We start from the raw sequence: 25,578 nt of genomic DNA, 5'->3' as shown, positions 1-25,578 counted from the left end.
TTTTTTTTCAGAATTATTAGATATTTGAACTCTGTATCCCAGTAGTTATAAATGTATAAGACTGTACCCAGGCGGTTAGTTGTAAATATGTAGTAAATCACAAATAAACATTCAAAATCCTGCGTTTAGGAGTTCATTCATATGTTACAATGTGGTTTCTGTAGCCAAATTTTCGATCCATATCTATAACGGTGTAGTTATATGTGCACGCGCAAATAGGTGTTGGTTACGTGGTCGCTCCCGATATGGAACGTGGTGACGTGTGTTCTCCGCCGCCTGTTGGTCTTTCACAGTTGGTGACGAGTATTATGAAAATGGCCTCAACCCTACCCGTGAGCACGAATAACCGGAGAAGATGACGACGCTGAGCTTTTCAAGTCGGTTGAACACCAAAGTGTCTTCTTTGAACACCCATATAGCAGTGAAGTAAACAAAAACAAAGGGACTCTCGGCAAAGAAACGCCTAAAAATACCCCTGACCACCGCATATTTTCGTAGGGCTGAGAGGAGCCACTATGGAGGATATCAACTCTAATATCAACGCGGACTTGGAGGTGCGGAAGCTCCAGGACTTGGTGAAGAAACTCGAACAACAAAACGAGCAGCTCCGGAGCAGGTCTACGATGTTGTCTTCGTCCGGACCGATGTCAGGGAACCACAGACCCCTGAGCGCCGGATACGACTCGTCGTCCCTGTCAGCAGGGATGGCAGCCGGTCTGGCCGGCTTCCCTGGGGTGGGGTTCGCTGGAACGGGCGGCTACGGTGGGCTGTTGGAGAACAACCGCTGTTTAAACCCCAGACTTTCTTATGACGGCATCAGTTTCAGGAGGGCGTATGAGGGTGAGGGGGCATCTGCTGCCACCTCTTTATCGAGTATGAACTCATTTTATTCAGACACTAGCAGGGGCTTCACGGATGAAGGGGAAACCTCAATTCTAGATGAAGTGGAAATCTTAGATCTGGAAGACATGGACTGTCTAAACGAAGACGAGGACAGCTGGTGAGTCAAAGCCTTGTCTTGGGAGGTAACTTGCCTGCTCTGCCGTGTTTTTGTCTTCGGGGCTGGGTGACAGCTTTAAATGCCTGGTCACAGCTGCTATACACATTAGCTGCCACCACAAACGCCTGGCATGAACAATCATTTCAGTAGCTTGTCTGAAATCTGAAGTCATCCCCACTGAAGGAGCCTCATTGTGGATTACTGACTGCAGGATGTTGTTTGGCAAGTCATATGGGCGATCCCAAGGCACTTCTGTGACTGTCTGAATATAAAAGACAGGCTTTGTCTTACAGTCGTTGTCAGACCGCTCTCCAGTCTTTCCGTGCTTAGAGTTTGTTCATTAGTTTCAGAGATAGATCAGCAGGCCTGTGGCAATTAAAATCATCAGTTTCTTGGTGTTGTGATGTGACAGATTGCTTGGCTTGTCGTGTCAGTGTTGTACAGTAAAAAATCAAAGTTGTTTTCCTGCCCAGCAGCCATGTGGGAGAGGTAGCCATGGTTATATTCCTCTTCTGAAATCCCTTTAGCGCAGCAGTTGGCACACAGCTACAAGTGCTCTGCAGCACCAAGTGAGAGATGTGAAATAGGACAGTTATCTCATCATCATGGAGAAATAAACGCTATGGCAGGGTCCTAGAGATGATTGCAAGAATTGCATTAACAGGGGTTATAAACATAAACTGTTAATCTTATACACAAGAGAGTGTCTTGTGTATAAGATTAGCATTAGGCAAGAGTTGTAGCAGTTCCCTCAAACCAAGGTGTTGTGCATGTCCTGATGTTTTGTCATTAAAGTGACAAACAAAAAAGGGACAATGTTTTTACCACAGCCCAGATCATTAGATTGTGATTGCATCATGAACAAAAAGCAAGCTAAATTAGTCTGATGTATTTCCTGTTACCGCTAAGATCTTTAAATGTACTTTTTGTAATTTCCCCCCAAAAATAGAGACATCAGGGGGTTAGTATTTTAAAAGTGAGTGTATTTATACAAATTTAGTTGAAATTTGCTTTTTAAATTTTTATATTTCCTGTTTAGATGCACCTATTGCTAATCCACCAGTTGTAATTAGGTCTTTCTAATAGCATTCCTCATTTTAAAGCCAGACTTGGAATGCATAAAACTGATATTCACACAAGTAAAAAAAAAATATTCTATGTTAGGCCATTACAGCCAAGTTTGACAAGGAATCCATGTTTCTTTGAAAGTAGTTGCCCTTGAAGAGATACCAAATCATACAAGAGGTGGTATTACACTGCAAAAATGTAATCAACGTAAAACATTTTGGATTGTAACATTACAGGCTAAAAATCTTTAAAAAAAAAATATGACTTTCACTGTACTCACCAGACACTGACAGCAACACTTTAACATTCACAGTAGAGGAAGATAGAACCAATACAGTATTGTTGTTCTGCTTGTTAACTCCTATGTATTTCAATATCCTTTCCCGCTAGATTGTGCCCATATAATTTAACCAAGCACTGCGCATTTCTGCCCTTAGATGGCTTTAGAAAAGAAGTGCAGCCCGTCAAACTCCAGACTAAATTGGATTTGACTGTTTTTGACTTCCAAGAACATCATTGTTGACTGGATGAGAATATAATGATGGCCCTTTTCTTCAGGAAATGGTTATCTATCTTATTAGGACGGGCTTATATGCATTGCTTCTGCTATGGTAATGATATTGTAGTAGGCAACACGAGGGCGTAACTCTTAATGCATCTTAATGGCAGTTTTTAAAAGCTGCTGCAATCAGGGCATATCATCTGTTTTGAAGTTGAACATGCGCCAAGTGCTTTTACATTTTTAGAACACTCCTAACACAAACACTGTTTCTTCAAGGGAGGATAAACACGAATCCTGTTAATCAGTTTGCATTTTTTGTAATTATTATTTCAGCTAACTCAGCTTTTCCTGTCTTGCTTGCAGCTGCATGCCCATGCCAGCTACTGAGCCCTCGGCATCAGACTACTTTCAGACATTGCTCGCTCATGCCCAGCCAAGCTAGTCTCATTATGCCCTGGCTGTTTGTCCATCCTCTGGATTAGATTGATATCTGGGATTAGCCTATAGTGCCTAGCTTTTGCCAGCTCCTGTCACAGACTCCTGTAATCCCATGAATTAGCATCAGAGTGGATTTAAAAAGGCTGCCTGCTCCTGCAGCACTCGGCCTATCAATAGATGCCCGTTGCGCTCCTGTTTCTGCATGCGCATGACACATATCGTTGTTTCAGATGTAGTTTTACATTGCACTGTACCACATGTGAATGGCTGTCATTGTGTTGATAAACAATGACAATGTGCAGTATAAGTATAAGTATAAGGCCGGTATTTCTCTGCCCTTGCTTTGCCTGTAATGTTTCTGCTTTCATCTTGAAAGGCTTCCTCAATGGCTGCAACAGTGCTGACAGCTGCTGACTCAGATTCCTCCTCTGAGTGGAAACTCAACTCAACTCTTCTCTTCTCTTCTCTTCTCTTCTCTTCTCTTCTCTTCTCTTCTCTTCTCTTCTCTTCTCTTCTCTTCATAAACATTTCTATTGCTTTTATAAATGGGGAACACAATTAAATTCAATTTTGATGAGTGAAAACATGTTTAGACTGTTAGAAGTTGAAAGCATATAAATTTTACAGCCACTGAAAGTGCCACAGTCACAATTCATTTGCTCCAATGCACTTTTTGACCTCATCTTAATATGGAAATGAGGCGAGGCTGATAGCGCGTCAGCTATCTCAGGTAATGCTGTATGTACTTTAGTGTTATTTCTTTTCCAATGATCTTGTTAGGTTAGCTTATTTATGCATGTTCTATACCTTTGCAATCAAAAGTAACATAAATTTTGTCATTTTTCAGTTCAGCAACTTTATGAAGCCTTAGTTCTCTGTCTATGACTGTATTTCTTGCTGTCAAAATGACATCACAAATGTTATTTGTAAGCAGAAATTATGTCGTGGTAAACAAATGTCATTCTTTACGCTCAGTAAAGCTGTAGTTAACTCAGTGTGTCACATGTGTAGAAATGGTAGATGTAGCCACCATGACATCATCCAGCGGTCCTGGACTCTGCATTTTGAAGATTCATTGTTAGTGTTTTGGCTGCTCCTATTTTGGTTTTTGCAGCCAGAAGTTACCATATGTGGAGAGAGGATGCAGCGCTAAGTTATGAGCTAATGCCGGATAGATTTGTTAGCAAGCTGCAAAAACTTGTATGGGTGCAGTGAACAGAAACAGATACCTGGTAACTGGTGCCAGGTGATGGTCTGAAAAAATACCAGAATTTTATTCATCAAAACTGGAGCCTAAACTTCTAAGCACCTAGCAGTCACTGACCAGCTCCAGTTGCCTGTCAACACCTCTCACCCAAAGCAGTCACACACCGCAAAAACCCCCCAAATATTTTTGTACCAGGCTATAAATATGGTTTTTAATGCTGCTGAACATTTTAACACTGGAACCTGTGGGAATTGACCAATTAAAGAGCTAAATTTTTAGGCACTTTAACTTAATCTTCTAGCTCTGGAGGTTGCTCGGGTAAAATTATCTGCCTGCAGCATCAACTTTAAAAAAAAAAAAAAAAAAAATCCCACATTTTGTTTTTCGCTGGCTTGTCAGTTTGCATATGAGGTGTCATTGTGTCTCTCTGTTTAGTTTGGTGTGTGCACTTGGTTCTGCAGAGCAACTAGGTGTGTGAGTGTGAAGTGATTTTCAGGCCGTATTTTCCCTGCAAGCCTTGAGTTTAACTTGAAGCCATATTAAAAGTGTTTGGCTATTTAAATGAGTACATATGATTAAGTATTGAGATTTATGGTCTTTTCAAAAAAAAATTTTAAAGACTGTTTATTCTTAAAATTTCTTAAAACTCAACACATGCAACATAAATAAAAGGGTATTAAAAGGGTATTTACTATATTTTTAGAGTCCCCTTAAATAATTAGCAAGGCTCAAGATTTTAAATATTTATGTCTGAAATAAATTAGCATTAAAAAATGTTTTTTTTCTTTTTACTAAGAAAACATGAATTCCTTCCTGCCTCTCCACATCATCCACTATAAGGCAGCACTTTGTAATAAAACCAGGTCCAGATTAGCAGCTTGTTATCCTCTCAATCACATTTCCTCTTCAAGCTGTTGACTCACACCATATATGAGGTGTGATAGGAGTGATCTGTCGGTCATTATTAGAGGAGAAAAATAACTTGCTGTTGATATTTTTTTTAGGTTATATGAGGCAAAGCTGAACAGTCCCCTGCAAAAAGCCTTGAGTCCTATCGTGTGGTGCCGCCAAGCTCTGGACAATCCGAGTCCCGAGATGGAATCAGCCAAGCGCTCCCTCATACACAGACTGGACCTCACCATGTCAGGTAAACAGGAGCATAGTTGTAATTGTTTCAACTGTAATTACAATACCGATGCACTTAATTTATCTTTCTTTTGGTATGTTAGAGGTCAGAAACAAATAACATGTGTACCAAACTATGTTATCTGGATCATTGGGCTTCTCTATTAGTGTCTGTATTGAGATATGTTCATTTGTGTTCACAATTGTCTGGCTGGCCTTCGAACAAACATGATGCATTTGAGCTGAAGAGAACCAAAATCACTGAACCAGCTCTCCTGCTAGTGCTTGCATCTGTTTTTTGGGTTGCTGATTTATGTTAAAATAGGGATGGGAATCAAGAACCGGTTCTTGTAGAGAACCAGTTCCCGGTAGTTCAGTTCCTTGGAATTGTTACTATGCCTGTTTATTGATGCCACTTATTGGTTTCACTTACACTTGTGCTACAATTAGCTGATTTCAGTTCATGTGTTGGAAGAGGAAGGTAGTAACTCAGTCTGTGCTCCACAAGGTTCGTATGGATATTTAAGAAAAGTGTTCTGTGTAACATTTGTAATGTATTACTTTTGTTTGCGTAATGACCCCAACACTGATCACACCAAAGAGGGGAAATGCATCCAACATTCAGAAACATTTGACCACACAGCATGCAATTAATTTGCATGAATGTAATGTCTTTGATGTGCTGCTTAGCGATGGTGGTGACTCTCAAAGCCGTTAATGAAAACTCAAAGAGAAACAATAAGGAGTAAAATCGATGTGATATCGATAACGAAATCGGAATCATTAAATTCTTATCAATTCCCATCCCTAGTTAAGAGGCTGTTATACTTTCAGCCTGTTTGGATCCATATGTTTTGCTATTAAAGGGTGAACGCGAGGCTCTGATAGTAGGGTAGTTGACATCCACATGCCCTCTGGTTTTGGCACTTGAGGATGTGCATGCAGACAGCTGTGGACACTGCAGCTGCATAGTCCTTTTTATATTTTCCTTTTCAAGACTGCTCAGAGTCTGCAAGAAGGGCGTATATGTAGTTGGCGCATTGTAGTATAGTGCCTCGATTGGAATAAAGGCACACTGTGGTCCACACGGAGCCTTGCATTCACAGTCTCTTGACAAAATTTACACCAGTAGGAGTCTGCCTTTCATGTGGATATCTGCTCGGCTGTTGAAGTCTTCAGCTGCCCTGGTCCACTAGTGAGCATAATGACCTGGCTGTGCCTTATGTGTATGTCATTTCTTATATGTACTCCTAAACTATGGGTGTTACAACTTAAGGAAAAGAAAATCGCTATATTGTCACTTGTATAGGAATCAAAGAAGTTGAAATCGATTTGATTTCTGCAGAATATCTCATTTCCAACTATCAAAGGATCTTCCTTTCAGTCAGAAAATAGTAATAATAAATCACTGCAATGCTGGTAAAGACCAACTTGCTTGCACACTTGTGTCTCCAACGAGGTTACAAAAATAAAGAAGTGCATGATTAACCAAAACAACACCAAAGTGTACTGCACAGTAGCAGTTGTGTCCTCACTTTTGGTTTTGGTTGCAAGGGTGACAGTGCCGAGCATACACTGCTAAATGATCTAGATCGGAGTGAAAATTCTTCTTCTTTTTCTGTTTAAAAACAACGGGGTTATTATTTTCTGCTTATTTTGCTGGCAGATTGTATGAGGAGCTGTTGTGCCCTGGGACCTGCAAAATATTTATTATTTTGTGTCACGTGATAGTGCCTAATTGCTTACTTATTTATATTTACATCTGTGATTTTTTTTTTTTTTTTTTTTTTTTTTTTGTATTCTTATTTTGCTGCTTTTGCAGCACTTTCTTCTCAAACAGCAGCACCGACAAACCTAAACTGATCCATACTGAATGGCCTGAGCTAACCAGCAGACCTATCAGTCTCTGATCCCTGAGTGTATGGATTCAATGAATGAACTGCAGACACACTCAGTTTACATACATAAAGTCAGATTTTTTTCATGTTGGGGTTTAAATCGTCTAGTTGTGTATGAGAGTACGTAAAATAAGGAAAGATAGCCTTATTGTCATAACTATACATGGAGCAATCGTGCTGACGTTTGCAGTCACTCTCGAAAGGCCCCTTCTTATAGTGAGAAGAACCTGAAAAAAGCAACATTATATCACCCAGAGTTACCTAATTTCTTATGCCTGTAGAGTTTTTGATTTCACTAATTATATTTAACCTTTCAGTGAGGAGAACAGGGCTCCGTTCCTGAAAGTTAAACTAAGAGGCGAGTCATTTCCATTTTGACTGTGGTATGCTCATGTGATAGTTGGATCACGTTGAGCAACAGTCCAGTGAAGGTTGTCACTGGGGTCAGTGGGATTCTTTCAGCTGTTGTGAAAGAAACACCTGGTCACACATTTCTTCCCTCATCTGGGGATAGGGAAACTTGTTTACATGAATATTGTTGCATGGAGTAGTTATGTGTTGGACTGTCTTCTTAAGTAATGATAAATCAGATCAGAGTGAGGCTTGTATAATATAGCTTATTGCTCTTTATTGGCTGTTTATACCAGCTACTATGGGCTGGACTGTGTGACCTTTTGTTGAACATTGCTCTTAGCCTTACCTCACCTTCTCTTGAGAAACCTCTTGCCTTACCAAAGTAGTTGCTAATTATGGCCAATTCTGCTAACATTTCTCTTAATAATACTCACTGAATGGCTCAATTGTGGAATCTTCTTATACTCCTAAAAACTCATCTTTGGGAGCACAGTGATTTACTGCAGTACGTTAGGAGAGAATTGACCTCACTTTTGTATTTAAGTCATTAAATTCACACAATCTGTTAAATCCATGAAACCTTAATATGGAAGTTTGTTATCTTACTGTCCATTTGTCCGCCCCCATTGTTCCACTACTGGAGTCTGACCCACAGTTTGAGAAACACTGATTTAGGGAGTGGTGCTTACTTGTGGTGATATCATCAATGTAGGTGTGGCACGATAACGTCATCCTAAAAATACCCCCCTTGTCGCTAATAGCATCTGCCCCACCTCATTCATTCCTCAGATGGCACTGGTGGAAAGTGAAAGTGCACTATGGGGAGGCTTATGATTCACTGAGTAAAGTGGTTAAGACATTCAGATCTAATGAATTAAACACCAACATTGTGATTTTTAATAAAATATTTAGAAATTTTTCAAAGAAGACTTATAAGGTTACATAGTATCTCAGTGTCTGACCCAGACTCTCTATTAAAGCGAGGATCAGCATCAAGCAGTCAGTGTACATGCATTTACTTTCTACATCTCATCTTTTTACTTCTGCGAAAACTTAAATAACTTGATGAATTAGGAAGCCAGGTTGTATATCATCTGAGGGGAAACTGCTTATCCGCTCAGTGAACACTTTCCTGATTAGTTTATTGGCTCAGTCTCTAGTTGCTGGTTTTATTGAATGCAATGCAATGGTCATTTTCTAAACTGCGATCTTAGTTTTCAAAAAACGAAGTTTATGATGGCAAACTTGCTCAGCTTTACAACATGGATATGTTCAAATTTGATTTAGATTGTTGTAATCGAAAAATTCTTCACAGCGAAGTCAAAGTGAGAGTTAAATAATACCATTAAAACGTCTAATGCAGCTGTTGGTTGCAGTCAGCATCTGTCTTTTTGGGAAGACTGCACTGGAGTCTTTGGTTAAACTCCCATAATCCTTCTCTCTGCATAGCCAGAGAGCTACGCAAACACAGGACCATGAATTTGGCTTTAAGCGCTACATTCTGAAAGCATTTGTGTCTGTGAGAGTCACCAGACAGGGCTTTATAGCTCCGGGCTGAATTATTTTTCATACCCGACCTCTAGCAGGAGCATGGAAATGCTGTTGCTATGGAATCGCCAAATAAACTCTTCACTTGCGGCAGATTGTTAACAAAAGTGTGTGAAGATTTCACATCTGTCTAAGCATTGTGCCATCTTCTGGAATAAGTGCATATTCAGATATTTTAAACATGACCTTCTGTGTGAGGAGTGACCCAAGCCTTTTGTATGCGCACACCCTGTTAAAATCTTCTCCACAGATGACGTGTCTCAGTTATATAACTAACAACAGGGAGGAAACTCCTGGGAGACATCTCCTTGAGTTGACTATACTAGTCAGACAGCACAACTTTATTCATACCAGACAGTTCAGATATGCAGTGGAACCACTTTGTTATTAGTGCTGTACAATTATACAAAGCTCATTTCCTTTGCACTGCTTTGACAGCTGTTCCACAGAGTACGTAAAAGACCCAAGAGGTCCCAACCACAGTCACATGGCTGACCTGCCCTGTTTTCAGCTCTGACTTTTGCACAGTTGTTGCACCTCCTTCTTGCATGTCTCTGCCAGTTTTATCCCCTTTCTTCTCTGGTGTATTTATCTCTAGCATACAATAGTTTTTCTATTTGCTTGTCTCTTGGATGTGCTTACAGCTCCGTGCTGCTGCTTTAACCCATTCTTTCTTTTATTTTATTTTTGTATCAAATGGCCTCAATGAAAGGTTGGTCTTCTCTTTCCCTCCCCCTTTAAGGCCTTAAGCAGTCTGTTGTGTGCCGCCTCATTTAGTTTTATTTTTGCCTGTGGAAACTGGCCTGAAGTTTCCACAGACTGGCGCAGCACAATTTCATATCACAGTAAATGGAAATGACATCAGTCACAGTGGGCAGAAAGAACATTTCCTTTTCTTTCTACTGACTTGTTTCAGTACACGAGGGTGTCAAGGACACTCTATTTTTATTGGTCCCTGTGCTACTGATCCCATCAGATTGGTCTCATTCTACTGAAAGTGTGTTGCTAGGGTTGCTGTGATAGGCCAGGTCACCTAACCACATCTAAATCCTCTGAAACCTGAATTGGCCCTTTGAGCTGTAGCACCATTGTGATTTTAGCTTAGACCCAATACAGACTAAAGTATGCCAAGCTCTTCTGCTGTGTTGTACACAAACAGGCAGAATTATTTTTAAAAGTTGATGATCAACTTAAATGAAAAGTTTACCAGGTGTGGGGCTTGGCCTGACTTAGAAGTGATATTGAAAGAATGACTTCTTTCCCATTATGAGATAGAAATTGGACATTTCAAGCATATTGTAAAATAACAGACTGTGGATCCTGATATCCTTCTAAAATCAAGTTATGATACTTACAGAAACTAAAAGTCGATATGAAAAAACATTAATAAAAATAAAAATTACACAGAAAGTAATTAGAACTATATGGTGTACTTAGTTTTAATTCTTAAATTTAATCAAATTTGCCAGCAGAAACAGTTTGAGGAGGCTTTGATGTTTACTGAAATTGGGATGTCTGTGTAACCGTTACCTTGAAAATACACCAGCTCCAACATAGCCATCAGAACTATTTGCACCCACTCAGGACAGTGTTTGCAGTTCTGCCAAATGACCCACAGTGCATTTCAAAAGCTCGAAATGTAGCCTGGTCTATTTTTAACGGAAGCCACATCAAGTTGCACAGCGCAGAAGAGGAGCACAGGAAGTCGGATACAGGATTGGTACAGAAAATTTAGTCTTTTATTTTCAAAATAAAAGACAGTTTATAGGCTAAACATTCAGCTTCTAAAACAGTGAGATCTGAAGCTCTGTGAAGGACAGAACGAGACCTCATCTGAGATACGATGTCACACTCATGGTCAAATAAATTTCCCCTTGTGGGACTAATAAAGGTATATCAATATCAAGTGTGGTATAGTGAACCTCTTGAATTTTGTCTTTTTCAAATATGTATCCATATTTAAATTCTAAAAAAATACTAAAAGTAACACTAAAAGTATTTTCAAAACAAAATCAAATTTAAATATAGGTTAGATATAGGAGCAGAACCATTCTGGAAACTGAATTTGAGCTGAAAACAAAACAATGTTATATATATTTTAAAAATATATATTTTAAAAAATCCAAAACAAACACTTGCAGCACTGTTCTGGATCCAGTAACCACTGTTTATGATTTTACTGTATGCAGTCACAGAAATATGCCGTTATATCAACTTTCTTGTGATGTAAACACAGTGGAGCTTTACAGAACATGCAGCTTAGTATTTACTCTTTCATTTACCACTTCACCAGGTGAACTCTTTAAATCTGTTGACCTCATTGTTCTTTTCTGGAAAACAAAGCATCGTTTGGTTAAGTGAGTGCAGCATTTCTGACTAAACACGTTCCAACGTTGTTGGCATTCCACAGGATCTGATCCATGTGGATCGCAGCAGAGGAGACATGATGGCGTTTTCTAAATAATGCAGGAGGACAGAGTGCAGAGCACGAGGTGGAACAGGAGAAAGTGAAAGGAGCGATGTGGAAAGAGCAGAGAGTTGATCTTAAAAGGCTGCCTCACCACCGAGCAATGTAAACACATCCAGTAAGAGAGATTAAAACAGAGTGATGATGGGTAAATGAACAAACTCGAGAGATGTTAACCATCTAAACCAATCAGAGTATCACTGTGACAGAGTGTCCAGAGTCTGATATCATAATTCAGACCAGCGACTTTGGACTGTAGCCTGTGACCGCTGCTTTGCTGAGTTTAACAGAGAATTGTATTGTGCTCTGTGCGTATATGGACTGAATGGTTTGCATTGTTAAGCGTTTGTCCCAGCTAATGATGTAGGAAGTCTCCATCAGGCCCACACTCAGCATACATTATAAGAGACTCAATCAGATTGAAAGCTCTGCAATGTGCAGGCATAGATGTGCTGGCTCCGAGCAGACACTCCTGATGTTCATAGTCAAATACTCAGAAAGCCAACAAGCTTCGTCAGGGCTTTTAAGGGGTTACAGCGTATAGATGGTGAATGAGCAGATTAAACAATGAACAACAAGTTTTGATCCCAAATTTCTATGAGTTGGATTTTAGACTTTCTCTAAATTTTCATTTCTCTAAAAGTTGTGATTCTTGGTAGAAACTATAAGATTGATAGCTGCAAGTTTGTTTTTATACGCAGGTAATTTATGAAGTTGAGGAAACAAAAATCCCCCTTCAGCAGGTATGCGGGGATGTTTATGTGATCGATGGTGATGAATATTTTTTGTTTTGTTGTTTTTTATTCTCTCTTTAGCATAAAAAAACAAATATTTTTTATTATAGTCTTTCAGCAATTCTTCATCTTTGAACATTCAGCCAACACAAACTTTATATTGCACAACAGAAAGGCATTTGCTACTGACCTGGTGGTCGCCTCCTCATTTGTTGAAAGGTTCAAAAGCAGTCAACAAGGCTGATGTTGGCCATGACCGTGTTTGGTTGACAGGTATTGTAGGATGAAGTGCAGATTTTATGATATCCTTTGAATGACAGAACCATTACTGAAGAACAGAGGCTGACTCAACTACCTCAAAACATTGAGACTGGACTGACTAATCAACACAAACACTGGACTTTTTGCACTAACTTCTTTACTTCCTAATTTTTGCTGCTACACTAAGGAATGTTTACTGTTCCTCCACTACCTCAACGCATCATCACAAAACCTTATTATTATTTTACGTTGTGTTTTTTTGTCACACTGTCACTTTGTTGCTCTTGTTTGCACATTTGCACGTGCACTTTGTTGTCTGCTGTCTGTTAACAAAAAAAAAGAAGTCTTCCTTAGATAGTTAGATAGTTAGTTTTTGTTAATTTATGTTGTAATTTATGTTAGGTCAGTCTGTCTTGTCTCTGCTAGCCAGCTAACTAGGCCTCTTAGTTAGCTAGTTTAGTGTTTTCTGTTAATTTATGTTGTAAATTTATGTTGCATGTAGCACCTTGGTCCTGGAGGAACGTTGTTTCGCTTCACTGTGTACTAACTGTATATGGTTGAAGTCACAATAAAGCCAACTTGACTTGACTTGACTAACTGGTCCCAGTGAAGAGAATATTATGGATTATTCATTGAGAACAGTCTTTCTTTTTCACCTATTAATGTAGTATACTTACCAGAAGAAATAGTGGTAAAATATGTTAAAAATAAGAAATCATATCACATCAATAGAGTGATGAAATTGCTCAGGACACACATATTAATACTATTAGTTGTCCAGGACAAATATACAAGTACCTAATATAGTGAAAGTCTATTAGTTTGGTGCGTTTGCTGTATTTCTCTGTCACATTTTCTTAGTGGTCAACTTTTAAAACAATAAAAACAACAAAACTACAGTGGGGCAAAAAAGTATTTAGTCAGCCACCGATTGTGCAAGTTCCCCCACTTAAAATGATGACAGAGGTCAGTAATTTGCACCAGAGGTACACTTCAAACTGTGAGAGACAGAATGTGAAAAAAAAATCATGAATCCACATGGTAGGATTTGTAAAGAATTTATTCGTAAATTAGGGTGGAAAATAAGTATTTGGTCACCTCAAACAAGGAAAATCTCTGGCTCTCACAGACCTGTAACGTCTTCTGTAAGAAGCTTTTCTGTCCCCCACTCGTTACCTGTATGAATGGCACCTGTTTGAACTCATCATCTGTATAAAAGACACCTGTCCACAGCCTCAAACAGTCAGACTCCAAACTCCGCCATGGCCAAGACCAAAGAGCTTTCGAAGGACACCAGGAAAAGTATTGTAGACCTGCACCAGACTGGGAAGAGTGAATCTACAATAGGCAAGCAGCTTGGTGTGAAAAAATCAACTGTGGGAGCAATCATCAGAAAATGGAAGACATACAAGACCACTGATAATCTCCCTCGATCTGGGGCTCCACGCAAGATCTCATCCCGTGGGGTCAAAATGATCATGAGAACGGTGAGCAAAGATCCCAGAACCACACGGGGGGACCTGGTGAATGACCTGCAGAGAGCTGGGACCAAAGTAACAAAGGTCACCATCAGTAACACACTACAACGGCAGGGAATCAAATCCCGCAGTGCCAGACGTGTTCCGCTGCTGAAGCCAGTGCATGTCCAGGCCCGTCTGAAGTTTGCCAGAGAGCACATGGATGATACAGCAGAGGATTGGGAGAATGTCATGTGGTCAGATGAAACCAAAGTAGAACTTTTTGGTATAAACTCAACTCGTCGTGTTTGGAGGAAGAAGAATACTGAGTTGCATCCCAAGAACACCATACCTACTGTGAAGCATGGGGGTGGAAACATCATGCTATGGGGCTGTTTTTCTGCCAAGGGGACAGGACGACTGATCGTGTTAAGGACAGAATGAATGGGGCCATGTATCGTGAGATTTTGAGCCAAAACCTCCTTCCATCAGTGAGAACTTTGAAGATGAAACGAGGCTGGGTCTTCCAACATGACAATGATCCAAAACACACCGCCCGGGCAACAAAGGAGTGGCTCCGTAAGAAGCATTTGAAAGTCCTGGAGTGGCCTAGCCAGTCTCCAGACCTCAACCCCATAGAAAATCTGTGGCGGGAGTTGAAAGTCCGTGTTGCTCAGCGACAGCCCCAAAACATCACTGCTCTCGAGAAGATCTGCATGGAGGAATGGGCCAAAATACCAGCTACTGTGTGTGCAAACCTGGTAAAGACCTATAGTAAACGTTTGACCTCTGTTGTTGCAAGTTTAGTGCAAAGTATCTAAAACATTTATTTGCTGACTTGTATAGATAATATAATAAAATGTCAAAATGAAAATAAAGGAACTGATGACAAAATAATTAATTGCAAGTAAATGTAATATATGATATAATTCTGTATTTTGATTTAACACCTCTACTTTCCCGCTTGAAAGTTTCATAGATTAGTGAATGAGAGGACGTGAAACTGCTTAACAACTCCACCACATGTAGACAGCATGGATTTTGCAACATGAAAACTTTATTGACAAGTCTTTCTGAGTCTCTCATGTGATGCTGTCTGACATTGTAGTTCTGCTTTTTGCCTCTACAGCCAACAAGCGCCGGAGCTTGTATGGAAGTCCGTACAACCAGCAGAGTTATGGAAGTCCTTATAGCACAAATGCAGCCAACAGCCCTTACAGCAGTGGCTTCAACTCCCCCTCCTCAACCCCAAGCAGAGTGCCCATCGTGCGACAGCAACTAATGCCCAGTAACGCAAGTATGGGTCTCTCTATAGTTCACTGTCTGTTTCAGGATATCTGTTTAGTTTATCTCTAAAACATTCACATATGATTTCTGCACCAGTTCATCAGAGAAACTCGGCAGCAGAGAGGAATCCTCCTGCAGTTAGTCCGCAGTCATCGGTGGACAGCGAGCTGAGCACGTCAGAAATGGATGAGGACTCAGTGGGATCCTCAACGACCTATAAACTCAATGATGTCACTGATGTCCAGATATTGGCACGCATGCAGGAAGAGAGTATGTATCCGTCATCCACAGCTTTATTCTTCAATTTTTTGCAATTACATTTTTTTTTTACACCACACCCTTTTTTTGCCAACAGGCTTGAGACAGGAATATGCTGCAACAGCATCCAGACGGAGCTCGGGTTCATCCTGCCACTCCCTGCGGCGCAGCACCTTCAGTGACCAGGAGCTAGATGCTCATAGTCTGGAGGACGACGAAGAGGCGGTGCACCCGGCCTTTCACCTGCCCTCCAACCGTTTCAGCCCCTCCCCTCGCCACTCTCCCCGTGCATCCCCGAGAAACTCTCCCCGCTCGCGCTCGCCTGCTCGTTCCATCGACTATAGCCACAGCCGGGGTTCTCCTCAGCCCATCATCAGCCGCCTGCAGCAGCCTCGTCACTCGCTGCAGAGCCACGGGCATGACCTTCAGACTAATGTGGTGAAAAATGAAGGTAAGCAGTGGACATGAACAAGTTGCATGTTTCAGTTACTCCAGTGTTTCCCACATTAGGTCTTATTTTCATCACAAGTAATGTGTTTATTATCAGATGTATAATCAGATGGATTTTAAAGTCAGAGAGCAGCAAGGAAGCTGGGGATGGTTGTCCTTACTTTGTGATCTCAGTGAGATGGAGGTTTAGAACGACTGCTGTCACCAGAGGCACCAGTCAGTGGACACTGGACAAAAAATTCAAACAGCTGTTTATCAAAGACCGCCACAGCAGCGACTTGGCCAACAAGCCAGCCAAATAAAGACTGACTTTTCAGACCCAAATGTAGCTAAAAAAATGAGGCAAACTCAGAAGTGCCCAAAACATGGGTTCCTTTTAGCTGACCCGCAGCCTACTTGCTCTGTAAAAATTAAACACTATTGTCTCAGTAGCTAGTTTCAAGGGTTTTCACTGGCTACTTGTCTGTAACAGTCGTTAGCCAGTGAGCATATTGAGTTTGGCATTTGGGATCCATGTTTTACTCGTTACCCCTGGTTTCAACACACCAAAATACCAGCATCCATTATTTTATATACAGTCTATGGGAAAAAATAACAAGAGACAGAAAGGGTAAGGGTGATTGTCCATAACTTAATCACATGGATAAGTATGTTGCCAAATATGCTTAAACTAATACATGTAGGAGTACACCGGCGAGTAAAAGTTTATCTGTGGGAAACAGTGATTTGAGTTGACGCTGACTTTGATTCTGGCCTGTGCTACTGTTGTAGAAAAACTGCGCCGAAGTCTTCCTAATCTTACACGCTCCTCGGTGGCGGCGGCAGTTCAGGCCCCAGAGCCCGTGAAGAACAGTCGCAGCTGTGAGTCCAACCTGCAAGTGCCAAACGGCGGCTCCCCCCGACACCAGAGCCAATCTGCCAGTGAGTACTGTAACAGCCACGGAGAGCATCACTTTTTAAGCCTTTTAGTTTGAATGCGAAATATTTATTAACTTGAAGCTTTAGACTGTCAGATTCATTACTGAAGTAACTTTTTGTTAGATCGATATTTGTTTTGCTCTCCAAGCGCAGCGACATGGCAGGCTGTGTAATCTCATGTTAGCTTTTGTGTGAGCGTTAATCCTTCTGGCTGCACCTTTGGTGTAGGGACTGCACTGCTTTGTAGTGACATGGCTTTGGTGTTTGGGGATCCTCTTTTGTCTTTGATCTTTTTTCCTTGTAATATGTTTAACACACACAAACACACACACACATCCTTCCTCTTATTGTCTTGGCATAACTTTCACTTCAAAGAAAAGCACTCATCCTGCAGAATAAAAGCATGATGCCAGAAACACTGACAATCCAGAGCGACTCGGGGGATCTGTGACACAAACATTGTTTTACATTTCATGTCCAATGGTTTTATGGTCTCTTTTAAGAGCTTAGAAATCCTCCTCTGCGAGTTAAGACTATCCATTTGATATAATCCTGTAATGGGAGATAAAGGTAATGATTTAGTCCTTAATCCAGAAACTGTAATCTCTCCTCTGTTACTAGAGGCAGATGGAGGGGTCAAAGAGGAAGTTTCAGCGGGTTAATCATGTGGTAGCTGCCTCTTTCTTGCCTTAACCAGCTCCTAGTGTGGAAGGATGGTGTATTTGTGTGCTCCCTATGCATACATACAGAGCAGCTATTCAGTTTTTACCTCAGTCTTTATACATTTATCTGTGGTGACTGGTTTGTGTTTTTCTGAGCTTTGGCTGTACTGGACATGGGCACCTCTGCTGCCTCTATCACTGGCTTCTCTTCCCTGTAAAGCATGTGTAAACCATACACTCCTTTTCTCTGTCTGTGCTGGGATTGGTTGTTAAACCTGTCAGAGGCAGAGGGCACTTTGCTCTGATAGTCGTGCTCCTCCTTCACTATCTCAGCGTGCGTGCTTGGAGAGCCCTCTAGTGTCCTCAACCTGCACCTCAGGCTCAAATGGCCTCCAGTGCCAAAATAGCCCCTCTTTCTCCATGAATTCTGTGACAGATTGAAGTCTAGTGCTGACATGTTTCTGTTTTCCAGCAGCACCTCAGCTCCCGAAATACTTGACCCCTTCTCGCACCTCACTGAAACCCAAACAGCAGCTCCAAAGCCCCACTGCCCTACGAGGTAACAGCTAAAGGCTGTGAGACTGCTCTCTCACACAGACAAATGCACAATTTGTGACAACATAAAAGTCAGCTGAAGGTACAGATGACTGATGAGTTGTAATGATGGGTTGTTATGTTTATGGAGCGGAAATGAAAGTGAGGGAAGTTGCCAGCTCGTCATTTGAAGTGCTGAGAATGTAAAGCAACGCTGAGCACACGCTGAATTTAAGCCTTTTATTTTTGTTGCTTTCTTTGCAAGACGTTTAATACGAGGTAACCATGGAGTACGTTTGTTGTCAGAGATGAGGATGATCTTGCAACCTTGTAAGAAATGTGTGAATGTGTATTTTCTTTTGGTTGTGGTAATACTTTCTTTCTGTAAAGAATCATGCATGACAGGGTCAGTGTCGTCTCAGGTAGGTAACACCTTAGAATAGCCATTGCTAATAAATAGTAAACTGATAGTTAATTAGACTTCAGTTATGTTTTTTTATGATTCGACAGTTAGATCATAATAAAAATAGTTGTAAATAAACGTTGTGCATTTATAATATTTGTCATCTTGATAGCTGTTAGAAAGTTGCCGCTGATGTTCAAAATACTTGTTTTGTATAAATGGACGCACAGGTGACACTGGCAAAAATCCAAAGGCTGGAGAGCGTGTACTGTTTCATTCACTGTTTAGTTTTCTTCTCTCTTGCTCTTTACCTGTTTGATGCCACACATACAAGACACCTGATGGCTTTCCTACGATGCAAGTCCAACATAGCCAGGCTTTCTTTGCGATAGCTGGCTCGACACAACGTAAAATCTCAGTCAGAGGTGGCGGGTATCACGATGGAGGTTATATACTTTCTCTGCTAATCCAGGCGTTCTGCTTCAGGCTCAGCATAAAAAGGGGTCGAAGCATCTTTTCACTCTTGGATGCAGATCTATAAAATCTAAAAACCCCAAAATATAATAAGAAAAAGAAACAACGTTCCTGAAAATCCTGTGAAATCTTGTGAATACATAAGTCAATACATATCTATTTTACTGCTAAATGTTGCCATGAGTGCTGCACGTTAGAGCCCTGAAACTTTAAACATGATACACATTATTACTCTGCATGTCTGGGCATAGCGCTGTCCTGTAGCCTCATAAAATCCCCGTAGATTGTGGGCAGGTCAAAGTGAAATAAATGTTATTGATTGACTATTCTCAGTGATAAATTGCCAACAAACAGGCCGATGAGTTTTCTAATGTGTTCTCCGTTAGCTACAACCTCAGCAGTGTACAAAATGATTTGGCAGCAGATTGGGACCAAGCATAAATACAATATTACATTTTCTCCATGACCAACTGAATGCATGCAGTACACAGTTTGTCGAGCTGTAACTTTACTGCACAGCTTCCTTTTGTGATATTAGTAAGCCTATCAACTTGCCTGTATGAAATATAAGTCTAGAGAATCTGTATTGTACTTGCTTTAAGTGAAAAAAATCAATGAAAATCCATCCTGATGATTTTTAAAGAGAAGATCTGAACACAAACCTACTCCAGACCAGGTTATGTGCCTAGCCTAAGTTACCATGGTGACCTAGCCAGGTAAACAGAGAGCCAACTTCATGACAGAGCTCACTAACCCATTAATCTCGCTTTGTTGTGCACTTCCTCCCAGAGATGCCAGCAGCTTTCACTAAATAGCAGGAATAAGAAGGGCAATTACTAAGGAAGCAATTAAAACAAAACATTTGGTTGTCATTAACAAATACATAACATCGTTAAAGGTGGCCCCGAAGAGGTTTTAGTTATCCCAGCAGAAAATCCTCTCCTACGTCAGGTGTTGCAATTTAAATAATTTTTCTTACTGTATATTTAGATGGGTTTTATTTAGTCAAAGGATTTTTCTTTATAGATAATTAAAAATGAGAGGAAACTGAATAGATTTCTGTAAAATATGATGACAGACTCATTGCCTTTATCGTGTGTGGCGTCAGCCCTAAAGGCCCATTTTGAGCAAAACGCCACATTACACTGCATGGTCAGCACGTTCCTCCCTCCCTGCTCTGAAATAAGGCCTGTCTCTGTTGTCTTCGTCTTTGTCTAGTCCCACTCTCCTGTTGCTTTGGAGAAGAAGGTGATTTCAGTGAGTATTCACTGAGAGCCTCCACCTTTTTAAATATCGTGATTGTGGTTTCCACGCCGTGGCCGCATCGATGTTGTGTTGTTGGTTTTTAGTAGTAGAGTTTGCTCTGTGTGTTTGTATCATCTCATTCTGTCAATGCATCAAAAAATCATAGCCGGCAGCTGTGCTAGTTAACCTTTCTGTTCATTTATTTATGTTTTTGAACTTATGTAGAAGTTTGTGAATTTGGAATGGATGTTGTTAGTAAAAGCTTGCATACTGTCTCAGATTTTTTATACCGGCATCATATTTAAATTAACCTCACACCATCGTGGTTTTGATCATTACTTCATTATATAGATACTGTGTATGAAAGCAGTCCATCATAATCCACTTACACCTGACTTTTCTGCCCGTCTCCAGTCCCATCTCCCAGTAAACTACGGACTCCTGCCACCCCATCACCACTAGCCTTGCGGCAACCGGTAAAGGCCACATCTACCCCCAATTCTGCCACCTCCACCCCCACCCGCTCCCTAGCTCCTCCGCGCAGTGGCCTGCCCCGACCTAGTGCTTCTACAGGAGGAGGAGGAGGCGGCGGTGGGATCCCTCTGCCTCGCAGCAAACTGGCCCAGCCCGTGCGCAGGTATGTACAGACACGTTGTCCTTATTGTGCACCTCTCTGTCTGATTAAAGAGGACGGTAACACTTTATAATAAGGGCGTAATTCCCCTGTAATTAAATGGAATTTCAATGGAATTCATTTTAAACTACAATGTAACTATATTTACCTACAAATACTTGAAATAAGCTGCAGCAGAATAAAGAGGTAGCAAGCAAGAAATAATTATACTTTAATTTAACCTCCTTTATTCCAGTGTGCCTACCTTTAAGTATCGCTAGTTAAATATGATTACACTGTAATTTCAGATAAAATACATTGAAGTTCCATCTAATTAAAGGGGAATTACACTCTTAGTCATGCAGCAGGTTATAAAGTGTTACCAGGCGGGCGTATTGTGCTTATATATATATATATATATTTTCGCTCTTATGTGTACACCAGTGATGTTTCTGGTTGGGGGACCAGGGGGGTACACTCACACACACTAGAGTCACACTTGTGGCCAAAGCTGCATCTCTTTGCCTGTGGGAGGAAGCACAAGTACCTCCAGGCAAACGCTGGCGGATTCGAACCCAGGACCTTCCTGCTGGAGAGCGACAGCGCTAACAATCACACTTTCTGTTCATTCTTATTGGTTTAATATGCAGACATTCACTTTGGAACAGCCTGGCTGGGAGTGCAAGGCTCGCAGAATTAATGACCAACTTTATATCAGTCCTTAAAACATATTTTTATGCGATTCCATCAGAGTCTGGCTGATGTCTTTCAGTTGTTTTGTTTATTATCTATTTTAAGTGCTTTAATGTGTCTGTGATATTTATTTTGAATTGTTTTCTGTCTCGTATCTCTTTATTTTTATTATTATTGTTGGCTGTTACAGAAATGCATTTTCCTTGCTTGCCTTTTCAGGTCCCTTCCTGGTCCGCGGACGTACAGCGGCGGCGGTGAGAACTGGAGAGAAGGTTGTTACTAAGGCGGGCCACCAGGGGGCTCTCCAGTCAAAACTATCAATAAAAGGAGGAAATATTTTAACATGGCACTTTATCTACCTAGATAACTCTTATAGTTCAGAAAGACCAAGCCCCCAAAAATGCATTTGATTAAGAGTTTAAAAAAGAAAAAGGGAGAGGACAGAGTCCACATTGTGTCAAAGAGGACCTCTCATTGTGTCTCTCTGTGGGGACTGGCTCTGGAGGGGTCAGGCATGTAGTGCAGACAGCCCAGAAGATGCCAAAGAAACCAGCCCGACTCCAGCGCCCCCATCAGAGGACACGTCACCTGCCTTTGGTTCAACTGCAGTCATCCGTGAGACTGTCCATATCTCCACATGCCCAGCTTTCCTCCCTCGAACCTCCTCCTCGTCCTCCTCCCCCCTGTTCTTCTTTCACTTCCCTCAGGTTGAAATGTTTCCATGCATTTCTCTCTTTATGCTCTGTGTTTAACAGATGTCGGTGAGCGATCTCTATGATGATGCTGTGCAGGTGAACTGTCCCGTAACGTTAGAGAATTGTTGATGTCTTGAAACAGTGAAAGCACCTCTTGTGTGGGTTTGACATTTAAGAATCTTTCCTCTTTGTAAAATCAGCCAGAATGTATGCACAAGTTTGTTTTGGAAAATTATTTATTCAAAATTATTTAAGAAGTGTACATCCAAACATCCATATCAGTATTTTGTTTTAAAATTTCAGTTGTTTAAAATGTACGTTTTGAACCTCAACTGCAAAGCTAACTTTCCAAAGCCTTTTTTTGTTTGTTTGTTTTTGTTTTTAAAGTGTCAAACCGGGTGATTAAAGACATCCCGGCCAAAGCCTCAGTTCTGACTCGTACCACAGTTTTGCCAAGATTATACTTTTCCACTTAAGTGCTTAAAGTGGTCTGTTCAAGAACAGGGGCCAGTCTCACAAAGATGACTCAGTTCTAAAACCGTGTGTAAAAGATGGATTTTTGGTAAGCTGACAGCTAACGCTAGCATTCATAAACTGCACCGGTACAGCTCACAGATATACCTGCTGCTTCAGAGAGGAGGAACAGAGTAATTCAACACTAGAATTTTAAAATGCACTAAAGCTACAAACAGCAGGTAGGTTCAGTTCAATGACTCTGATTAGCAAATGTGCAGTCTGCTCCACGTGCATGTGTCAGGATTCAACACCCATATTTTAATTTAGTTTAAATTAGCGAGTTAAATTGGGGGGGGGGGGGGAAGACCCCAGGAGACTAAAACTAAGCTGTAGCTGTTTGTGCAACTTTATGCGTAAACAAACCAAAACAAAAAAAAAACAACCAAAACACATGGTTCACCAAAGTGCTTTCCAAGACGGCAAAAAAAAAAAATACATAAATAAAATTTCAAAAAATACCAAAACACGTTAAATAAAATTAAAGATAATCATAAAACTGACTAATAAAAAAAACAACTTGCTGGTTATTTTAAAACAGGAGTCTCTAGTGAGTTGCAACTCAGTGAACTGCAATTTTTTTCCCCAGCCCAGCAGCTTTCTGCTTGGCGACATAAACCAGTTTGTCCTGGACTATTTTTAAACAAGAAGCAACGACTAATTCTGGTTGAACATCATTTTATCAGCAGTGTTGCTGAGTGAATGCATAATTTGAAGTTAGCCCTGGAGAATGGTGACGCTTTTGACCTAAAGATACTTTTTTGTAAATCTTTGTTTTTATTAGTGGTTCAAAACAATAAAAATGAACCAAAGCTGTCAGCAGCAGAAGAAGAAGAAGAAACAATCGTTCTAACTTTATGTCCACATTGCCTTTGAATTATGTTTAAGAGCTCAATCTGGGCCATTCTGTACTTTTGTGCAGTACAATTTTGCACCACAAGATGGTGCAGTGACTCATCGTAACGTTTCCTAAACCTGACTAATCATTAGGAGGAACACGTGCTTATTTGCTCTGGTGTTTTGGGGAAAAAGGGAAGCCTCTTGTATAAATAGGGAAGGGTAAAGACAACTATCAAGTTTAAAAATGGAACAGAAACATGAATGTGCTGCCCCCTGCTGGTGAAAGTTATAATTAAATTATGCAGATAACTACAAAAAGTACCTTTAAATAAAAGTCAGTGGTTCTTTTTGTGAAATTCAGACTAGATTACACATTGGTGACCCGGGCTTTTATTTATCTTACCTGCAGACAATAGCAGGCATTTCATTTATAATTGTTCATAATAGTCCTCTTTCCGCTGCAAGACCAAGCTTCAATTTGGGATCCACTCTGAGCTACTGAATTGTGCTTTTAATAGAAACACAGCACTTCAAGTAAGCACTTAAAGTTAAAAGCCCTTTCATTTGGGACTTTTATCACTGGACCTGAGCTGCTAATTGACTCTGTTGCAGAAATATGGCAGCCAAAGAGCACATTTTAGACCCTCGCACACTGGAGTCTCAGATCTCTTTGTGAAACTGGCCCCAGGTTAACATTAGCTCTGAGTTTTTACTGATGTCTGATTTAAAAAAAAATGTTGAGAAAAATAGCCTGAAAGAGCTGTTTTGTCCCTGTTCACCCATTCAGCCAATGAAAACAAGGAAACTTTGATATTGTTTATCAAATCCCCATAAGAGATGTATCAGTGTGTATCATTCATACCATGAAAAAAAGGAATATGATGAAAATCTGTCTTGAATACATTTTAGGTTTTGATTGGCTTTTACCTCTTATGCTATGAGAATGAATCAAAAGGCATGCCAGTGTTCGGGAAGCTGTACCGGTGATTGATGTGGTGGGTGTTCTTAAACTAGTGCCTATAATTTAAAGTTTGAACATCATTTTGTTTGTATGTTTTCTTTTTTCTTGGTGCCAGTTTTTGGTTTCGCCAACATTGTTTGCAATTTTGCATCTGATTGCTTGATTGATTTGCTTGTTGCCTGTTTGTTTTTTTTTAAATAGAATCAACACATTTATAATTGCTTTAAAAAAAATGTTTTAAACGCGCCTTTGTATTTATATCTAATTACTCGCTCTGTAAATGAAACTATTTATTAAAGAGAGAGGTGCCTCTGTTAAAGCTCAGATTCAGTGGGAAGCTGTAGGACGAATGTTGCAAAAAGACATACCACACCTTTTGTGTGACAGGTTTTGTTATTGAAATTTTTTTTATATCCACAAACATGACATTCGGTTTCCCTGTGTAAAGTCACATTTCAAATAAAAGCTCAAAAGTATTCTTACATGTAGCTTTTCCTTTTTCTTGTTTGCAATTTTGCTAATTTGGAACTATAAAACTGTTTGTAAACACAAAGTGTACAAGCTGCACACTGTGGAGTTTGTACACATCTAAGGGCAGTTTTTTAAACCACATGTACACTGAGCAGACACTTTAATGTATCTAAAAAATAAATAAAGTGACTGTGGAGGCAGTGAACTCATCATCATGTTCAAGAAACCACTTCTGCAATATGGCATGTTATCCAGCGGGGAGCAGCCATCTGAAGATGGTTCACTGTGGTCAGTACTGAGGGGCCCGAAATTGAGATCAGGTAATGTTTTTCAGAGGATGAACTGAGGGTGTGCACCAAGACCCAGAAGAAGGTACATAAGGGAATATTTTTATGTTATTTATTTAGATTTTTACTTAAAACTGCCATAAAAAACAGATCTTATATAGCACTGTAATATCTGAGCACTCAAAGCATTTTATACAACTTGCCACATTCATACA

The 25,578-nt window shown here is 40.4% G+C and overlaps 1 protein-coding gene across 5 annotated transcripts; it reads left to right on the top strand.

The window, feature by feature from the left end:
* Positions 1-139: 139 nt before the first annotated feature.
* Positions 140-25,081, top strand: slain2 (SLAIN motif family, member 2). Of its 5 annotated transcripts, none has more exons than XM_040040057.1 (9): positions 140-1,000; positions 5,220-5,362; positions 15,189-15,356; positions 15,443-15,616; positions 15,702-16,055; positions 16,826-16,975; positions 18,110-18,193; positions 20,705-20,927; positions 21,816-25,081. In XM_040040057.1, exons 1-9 carry the CDS (start codon positions 516-518, stop codon positions 21,877-21,879), a joined length of 1,845 nt encoding a protein of 614 aa, XP_039895991.1. In that variant the 5' UTR covers positions 140-515; the 3' UTR covers positions 21,880-25,081. The 5 variants fall into 5 exon arrangements, with proteins under 5 accessions (XP_039895991.1, XP_039895993.1, XP_039895990.1 ...); XM_040040059.1 differs by lacking the exon at positions 18,110-18,193 and adding an exon at positions 20,264-20,302 and having other exon boundaries at positions 141-1,000; XM_040040056.1 differs by having other exon boundaries at positions 149-1,000; positions 18,107-18,193.
* The last annotated feature ends 497 nt before the right edge of the window (positions 25,082-25,578 follow it).

Source organism: Simochromis diagramma, unplaced genomic scaffold, assembly GCF_900408965.1.
Source record: "Simochromis diagramma unplaced genomic scaffold, fSimDia1.1 OVJJ01000026.1, whole genome shotgun sequence".
In the NCBI taxonomy this organism is placed as follows: domain Eukaryota; kingdom Metazoa; phylum Chordata; class Actinopteri; order Cichliformes; family Cichlidae; genus Simochromis; species Simochromis diagramma.
Note: the sequence above shows the minus strand (reverse complement) of the source record. Positions and strands in the feature narration are given on the sequence as shown.